Raw genomic sequence first — 8,666 nt, forward strand, 5'->3', positions numbered from 1 at the left:
TTGAGGGCATTTAACATTTTTCCCTGCCCGTTTCCTCTATTCCTCATGTGACGGTCACAGGCAGGAAAAATGCTTGTGTTCTCAATAGGGTAGAATAGCTGTCAATGTGACTGAGTGGTTCTGTGGTGACGGACTACTGGGCCAGGGGTTACCACTGGAAGAGCCAGTGAAGCCAGCAAAGGCTCTAAAAACAGTAATCCCGCAGTTACCCCGACTCTAAGAGCAAACTGTGGGTTTGGTGGGAAGGGAGATCAACTGGTTTACTGCATCTTTCCCATTCTGATATCCATGAATAAGGCCCATTGGCACTACAGTCCATGACGTTGTGTATTTACGTGTGACATTCTCATGTTATTACCTAACATAAGGGTCATTAAAGCTGGGACGGAAGGACATACAAAATGTGAGTAAATTGCACACTGCCATTTGAAGCTCATCCCAAATTATTCAGTCTACTTTCAAACAGAGCACAACAACACACACACACACACACATGTTCCTTCCTAGTACACTGTACACAAAATACCAGTAACTATACTCCCTCACATGCCCTAGAATTAATCATAATGAAGACATATGCATCATGGACTCCACTCATGCTAAACGTTACTCATCGCACAGTGATACATACCTATGATACTCGTCCCACTTAGGCTTTACCTTCTCTGTGCTACTGCCAAGCATCTTAACAGCACATCAGGGAAGCATTTCCATCCATGCTTTCCAGCGTTCACCTGCGAGCTGCTTAACAGCAGCCAATAGGTATAGGTGGTTGGCCGAGGCACACAAAGTAGGAACGTAGAGAACTTAAAACGTACTAATTAATTACAGCCAAATAGAAGCTATCATCCTTGTGTCATATGCTGTGTCACATGTAAAACACAGCTACAATATGAAAAAAGTTGTTTACTTTTTTGAAGCAATTTGAATTGAGCTCACCATCTTAATCAAGCTTTAATGTTCTCCATCAGGATATTTGTGTTGATTCAAGCCCATTTCCATAAAATCACAGGCTTTGTAAGCACAAAACTCTAAACACCTTCACAAGATGCACATTTAAAATCCTGCACATGTGCATAGACACAGAACGGGGCTAATCACATACTAAATTATAAAATGGCGCCGGCTACAAAAAATGATTCCACTTGCAAATTCTGCAAGACATCGCCTTAGCCGCAAATAAATAGCTCATGGTGGACACAAGAAGTAGGGATCACCCACCGCTTAGTCTGCACAAACACAGGTGGGTTAACCGCCACCCCATGTTTCCATTCTATGCTGCCTGCAGTGCATGGGCTCACGTCCCCGCAATTTCACATGAGGCTTCCCAATGAGGGGGAGCTGTTGTGTTTCAGTTCACAAACAGTAAAAACCTGAAATGCTTCCATTGGCATTGTTTGCCATCATTGAAACAAGATCCAAAGGCGCATGTGCCTCTACTATGTCAATCAAGGTACAAATTAACATATTGGATTTTCACACTAAGCAAAATCCAAGACAGAAGCAGGGTGTAGTTACTGTATTCAAAACCAGTTACATAGAACCACTCTATCCAAAACATTTAAAGCATTCATACCAAAATTCCTACTATCAACATGATATTTGAGGTTTACAATCGGTTTCGTGCTATAAAAACCTCATATGCAGATGACCTTTTATAATCTTTATAATGTCTCCTAATCACTCACTTTATTAGGCCTGGAGTAACAGGAAGTTCCAATCTGTAGGCCTAAAAAATGTAATCCTAAAATCACTGACTTAATTGAACATATGTTTTGCCTAGTCTTTTAGAAAATTGTAACTGATCAAAATAAATTTAAGATGTACATAGTGGACCCTGAAACTGCAGTTGGCGACTACATTCCCTTAATTCAGCATAGCCTGGGAGGAATGTCCCTGATTAACTACATGTTCCAGTAATATATTATGTCCTCTCCGTCAGTGTTTAATTTATAAATAAAAAGGTGCCGGTGCCGAAAGCCCTCCTCTTAAACACGCGGCTGCTGCAATTAAATGTGCGAGCACAGAATACTGAGGCAGCTTAATCCTGAAGCCATCTCGGGCCTCTTCAATCCATTTACAGCCACTCCCTGCCCTTCAGCTCACTCTTGCAGCTTTCTGCTTTCTCCCATTGTGACGCTTTTTCGTTTTTCTCTACTCTATCTGTCCTATATGTCTTTTGCTCGCAGTAAATGCTTGAGAGACAAAAATAAGTGCAGGCCCTCAAAAATGTTTCCATTACAAACAGAAATTGAATAATTATTCTCAGCTTGCTGCAGGTGGTCCATAAAAAATTATTGGCGAATGAGGTTCAAAACTTAAGAAATACTTCTAGTGGTGCTGCACTCGTATGACACAATCTTAAGGTCATTATTTTCTATCTGCCAGTATATTACATTCACTACATCAACCTAACACTATATTGTAGGGTACGCATTTTTTACTGTTCATCACTTTAATCAAGCATACTTACCTTGGGAGCTAGGTACAAGTGGAATTAAGAAGTCTATACTTGTCTTAGGATGTAGTGATAATGTAGGGGATACAGTAACATTGTAATGCAATATAGTTAACTCCCACTCCCTGCTGTCCTTCCGAGAGGAAAAGGGTTTCGTATTTTAACCCTGTATTTTTTTTCCCATGGAGAAACCCCTTAATCTACAATCACAATAATTTGTAGGTGTTGATTCCATAAACCACGCAAACCTGCCTGGAAACAGATTGTGCTGGCGACAAAAATGTGTCAAAGCTTTGTTTGGAAAAAGGCACTGGAAAGCTTTACTGAGTAAACAAGTGGAATTCTGGAGCCCATGGGCTGCATTCTCACAACCGTTTGTGAACCTAAGCTGAACGCATTCGCACACATGGCATGCTTTATGAATTTGCCCTCCACACGCGATTTTTAATTCATAAAGCTGCTTACTTACATGTTTGAGAATATCTAGTCTTGGGATGTCTTCAAATGTATGAGTATGTGCAATCTTCAGAGTTTGTAGGTATTCACAAACATTCCATGTCAGATTTCTACCCTGGATGGGGCCAGGGACTAACTCCTGTCAACAACTGGGTTCACATTTTGTACATTCACTTATTTTAGGTTTGCATTCCAAAAAATCATCACCAACCCATGATCAGCCAGGGATTTCTGAAGATGGTTTGAGTATACATTTTTATATTGATTTAATCTCACACCTTAAACGTTAAGCAAATTGTCAATGCCTTTCATTTCTCACTGGTAAAAATCCTTACGCAATTCATGCCAAATGAAGATGGATAGATGAACATTAGGCTGTTTCTGAATGCCGTTGATTCAGAAGTTTATATGTTTGCAAGAACAACTCATTTACTTGAGGGAGTGTTATAAATATGTAATTTATGGGGAATGTTACGTTTTATAAGATGGCCGCGACTTCCTCCCAGCACTTAGGTGATGATGCAAAGAGATATTTTTTTGCTCTCTACTTGCCAAGGGAAGGGGACATATAACAGTGTAAAGAGTAATCATGCTGGATAATGTAAAATGTCTGCATCAATCATCTGTACAAAGGGAGAGGGTCCTCTCTTAAGAAAGTGGCAACAAAAGGATGCTCCTCGCTGGGCTGTCTGTGATGATAACTATAAATTAGGTTTCACTTGCACGCGTGCTTGCGCACATGCTTGCAAAATCCTTTGTTGGTTAAAAAAAAAGGTAACTGACCTTACTGACCTGAACTTACCATTGGGTTTCTCTAACGTCTCTCTGACTTACCTGATTCAGACTGGCCAGCACATCGTCTTCACGTCATTTTCTGTCATTGTCATCGTCTTCGTCTTCTTCGCCGATCTTGCCATCGACTGCCTGCGGACCAAGTACTCATTCCGGTCACTTCCTGTTGGATACTGGCAAGTGGCCTTCCTCTGCCTGCGATGATGAAGGCAGTTCTTTTTTCTTCTTGTATGTCTTCTTCTTTTTTCGCTGACGTCTTCTTTCTTTGTTACTGTCTTCTTTTTTCTTCCAGCATGCCGTCTTCTTACTTCGCTGATATCTTCTTTATTTGATGCCTTCTTCTCTGTCTTCTTTCTTTGTTGCCGTCTGTCTTCTTTTTTCTTTCTGCATACCATCTTCTGTCTTTGCTGTCTTCTTTATCGCATGCCTTCTTCTGTCTTCTCACATATGCACTCTTTTCACATCTGCTGTCTCCTTAGTCTTCTGTCTTCTCACATGTGCACTCTTTTCACATCTACCGTCTTCCTAGTCTTCTGTCTTCTCACGTCTTCTGTCTTCTCTCTTCTCCCGTCTTCTCTCTTCTCCCATCTTCTGTCTTTTTCCATCCTGTCTTCTCATGTTTTCCATCTTCTCCCGTCTTCTGTCTTCTTCTGCCTTCTGTCGTCGTCTGTGTTCTTCCATCTTCTGCCTTCTTCCATTTTCTGATGTCTTCTGTCTTCTCCTGTCTCCTGTCTTCTGCCGCATTCTGTCTTCTTCCACCTTCTGTCTTCTCACACCTTCTGCCTTCTTCAGTCTTTTTTCTACTTCCGCCTTCTGTCTTCTCATGCCTTCTGTTTTCTGCCGCCTTCTGTTTTCTGCTGCCTTCTGTCTTCTGCCATCTTCTTTCTTCTTCTGCCTTCTGTCTTCTTCCACCTTCTGTCTTCTGCTCTCTTCTGTCTTCTTCTATCTTCTTTCTTGTAATGTGAATTTCAATACGTTTCGCCCTTGTCTTTTTTTCTATGTAACTGGAACACAAATATTAGAAAATGTTTATAATAATGTTTGTTTTTAATTGTATTAAATAAACACTATTATAACATTTCTCTAATATTTGTAAGTCAGTTACATAGACAAAAAGACAAAGGTGAAACCTATTGGCTGTGCCAATGCTTGTTGCATTTGTTGTTACAATCAGAAATCTTCGAACAAACAGTAGGTAAGGTGTCTGAGAGCTAAAGACATTTTTATACTTCTGATCATCAGATTGCTTTTCAACATGCTGGAGAAACTCATGGACTTCAGAGTGATATCTTTAGAATGATATCTGAAAAAACAGCCTATTCCACTACACGCCCCTTGTGGTATGCTACCAGAATACCATGACCAAAATATCCCTTGACAAAAATATATGGTTCTAAATATCGTTTTAAAAAACTGTCGCTGTCCTGTCGATAAAGGAGTATCCACACGGAGTGGGTGATATTTTCATAAAATATTTCTAGGCCACGACATTTATGTCAGACTTTATTTTTGTTATCGATATTCTGACTGACAACCAAAAGTTAGCAGTCGAATTTTAGAAACGTGGAGCTCTAGCCTTACTGCGGTCACAGTGCTATCTACCAGTAATACTACGGTTTACTTTAAACAGATGTGCGTGTTTTAATTTGAAGATGAACTGCTGCGTTTCCTCAAATAACTGCCATCGACCTCTGCTTGAAACTGTTTATTTTTAACTGTTACCACAGAACAGGAATCCGCAGAAAGCGAAGCTATCAGTCATATGTGTGTGTTATTTTTCTTTCCTTTATATAGTGATAGAAAATGAGCTACAGATGGACAACTGTTTACAGTTTCCCATCACTAAAAAAATCCGACGCACATACTCACAGGCCCTGATATAGTCAGGAATACCAGGCCCTCGTAGCTGTGAATGTACTGGAACGAGCCTGGGCCTAACGGTCCATGCTGGCACTCTGTCATTCCTGCTGGGCTCCAGGCTAGGGCACTACTTTCATAACGTAAAAGGCTGCCTTGACCCAACCGTGAAACTACCTTGGACAGAGTCCAGGGAATCACGCGCCTTTCTAATGTCAACAAATTAAGGGGGAAAGTAGAAACACATCAACATTGTCGTAGAAGAATAAAATATATTTCTCCTGAAACAGAATATGTCAGAAACGCCATGCCATGCCCCCTAAGTTCGATATGTCTGAAGTGCACGCTCTTCCGAGGAAGGTTCCTGGGAGCCGGACTTTGAGGAGGCAATCTGCCACTGATATACAACAGCCGGCAGGTCGGATATACTCCAGAGTTCAGATTTTGCTGCCCTCGTATAGATTGCCTTTTAGTGGGAAAGAAAATAGGCCTGCATCATAGGGACGGGTGTGAGTAATCGCAATGAGCCCAAATAAGACTTCCTTGAAGGGATGCAACTGAGGTTGATAGGCTTCAGCAGGCTTGCAAACTACTTCTCTACTTTTAAGTACAGTATCCTGTTTTCCTTTTCTTTTTTTTTTTTTTAAATTATTTTTATTGTTTTTTTTCCAGAAGAGAATAAACAAATACAATATATAATTAGACCAGACCTCTAATCATTTTCTTCTTCAGTTGGAGAGACAGATACATTTCCCCCATTTCTCCCCACAAAAGAAAACAAAAGGAAGTATTGACTTAATACATCAGTCATTAACCATGAGCCAGTTCCGAAATTGACCCCAGATAGCAATCCCTTTCCTCCTGGCCAATCTCCCCTTCCGCTCAGACAGGGAAATCTCCAGATGATACACTGATATTAGCCTGCCCAGCCACTGCTGCCACGATGGTGGTTGCATACTCAACCATTCAGAGGAGATACATAATCGGTACACCGCCATGGCAAGAAACATAAACGCCCTCTGTCATCCCCTTGTTTGTTCAGCAACCCCTAGAACCAGAATTTCTTGGGTAAGAACCACATCATACCCCAAAATTTATTTTATTACAAGTTGCATCCCATCTATCAATGTCGTTAATTCTCTGCAGGTGGCAAACATATGTATTACATCTGTTGCATGGTCCCCACACCTTGGAGAATTAATTCCACGTGACTCCCCCCCACTTGGCAAGGTGGGCTGGTGTATAATACAGGTCAAAGACAGTTTTATAATGTTGTGCCTATAGAGACGAAGATAGTAGCACAGTATGACCTAACTCGAGTAAGTTAAGAAAATTAACACTTCCATCCACCAATTTAACGCTCCACCGTTCGCTATGCCTCTCCAAGTCATCGGGTTGCTCTGCCATTAACAAGGTGTAGATTACTTTGATAGTCAGGTTAGATTCTCCCAGAATGTTTTTTTAACAATTGATTGCTTTTAAACCCCTGTGGCCCACCTGTTTTCTTGCTCAAAAAGTCTTGTACCTGTAGGAATTTAAAGAAATCCCTTTGTTTTAAAGCAAACCGTTCTTGAAGATTCGTAAATGTCTTGATTCCAGCATCGTCAAAAAGTCCCCTAGCCTCACTATACCTTTGGAGGCCCATTTTATCATATAGCTGTCTTTAAAAATTTCCGGCAGCGACGGATTATTCTTAATTAGGGTATAGTAGTTAAATCTCCCAAGCCCATTCTTTGTACGCCAGGGCCGCCAACATTTATAAGCCGCCTCTAGTACCTTATACCGGGTTTTCTTATAGTACCCTGGTTCGTGGAAAGTTAACAAGCACCCCTTTGAGGCAGAGCCCACAAGCAATTCGTATATATTAGGGATATAGGGGATGCTTCCCCTCTTATTCTCCCCTGGTCTGTCCCCCCATAGTGGACGCATATATTGGAATGCAGCTGCCAATTGATATAGCTTCAAGTTAGGCAAGGCCCACCCCCCCCTTTCGCGAGGTAGGGACATAAACTTGGCCGACCTTCTACACTTGCCATATGCCCAGATGAATCTCATAATTATACGTTCCATATCTTCAAACCGAGCTTTTGTAAAATTCAAGGGTATGGTCCGGAATAGATACAATAATTTGGGAAGAAGACTCATTTTACCCATATTACCCCTCCCTACTATAGTCATATGCAAGTTATTCCATCTGTGCATATCGTTTCTAGCCTTTACCAATATTGAGTCCAAATTCAGGCTGACGATTTCTCCTACCCTTGGTGAGATACTAATACCAAGATATACTGCCTGCTCCACCCTCCGATTGTCCTGTGATTTTGTAAATTGATTAACCAGTAGCTGAGTTTTAGTTCTATTTAACAAATACCCAGAGAATGTCCCAAACTTAGTGGTGATCTCTTCGATTTCTTTCAGTGCTGTATCCAGATTGGAAGTTATAATAGCAATATCATCCGCATAGGCCAGGACTTTTGTGTCCCAACCATATCTTTGTACCGGGATAACCTGCTTGTTTTCTTCGAGCTGTCTGAGCAGAGGGTCTATATATAGAGCGAACAACAGCGGAGAGCAAGGGCATCCCTGCCTAGTGCCTCTCCCCACTTGGACGCATCCAGACTGCCCTCCCATTAATTTAATTCTTACTCCCGGAGACTTATACATGGCCTTTATTGCCACTATGAACTGTTCTCGAAAGCCATATTTCTCCATAACCTCCCAAAGATATTTCCAGCTAACTCGGTCAAATACTTTCTCTGCGTCTAGTAGAGCCACAGCCATGGGCTCCTCCGCCACTTCTGTTGCTTCAAACCGTGCAATAACTCTTTGAATATGTTCTGCCGTATCTCTACCGGGCAACAAATCCGTGTTGCCGGGGCATTACCAATTTCCTGATTACTAAGGATAGGCGTGCAGCAAATATTTTAGAAAACACTTTAGCATCACTATTAATTAATGTTATCGGCCGATATGAGGCCGGGTTCTGCGGGGCCTTCCCTTTCTTAAGGAAAACTGCCATATTAGCCATTCCTCAAGAGGGCGGGGTCTTTCCACCATTCTGTACCTGAATAAACAGCTCGAGCATCAGTGGGCGTAGCTCTAT

At 41.5% G+C, this 8,666-nt stretch overlaps 1 protein-coding gene across 1 annotated transcript; it reads right to left on the reverse strand.

Annotated features, from left to right (window-relative positions):
- Positions 1 to 3,753: 3,753 nt before the first annotated feature.
- LOC138304085 (protamine-like) lies at positions 3,754 to 4,101 on the reverse strand. The gene has a single exon (XM_069243856.1). It carries the CDS (start codon positions 4,099 to 4,101, stop codon positions 3,754 to 3,756), a length of 348 nt encoding a protein of 115 aa, XP_069099957.1.
- Between the last annotated feature and the right edge of the window lie 4,565 nt (positions 4,102 to 8,666).

This window comes from Pleurodeles waltl, chromosome 1_1, assembly GCF_031143425.1.
Source record: "Pleurodeles waltl isolate 20211129_DDA chromosome 1_1, aPleWal1.hap1.20221129, whole genome shotgun sequence".
In the NCBI taxonomy this organism is placed as follows: domain Eukaryota; kingdom Metazoa; phylum Chordata; class Amphibia; order Caudata; family Salamandridae; genus Pleurodeles; species Pleurodeles waltl.

Bases quoted from the DNA above. Each gene is read 5' to 3' on its own strand.
- LOC138304085 (XM_069243856.1), bottom strand. From the start codon at position 4,101: ATGGTATGCAGAAAGAAAAAAGAAGACAGACGGCAACAAAGAAAGAAG.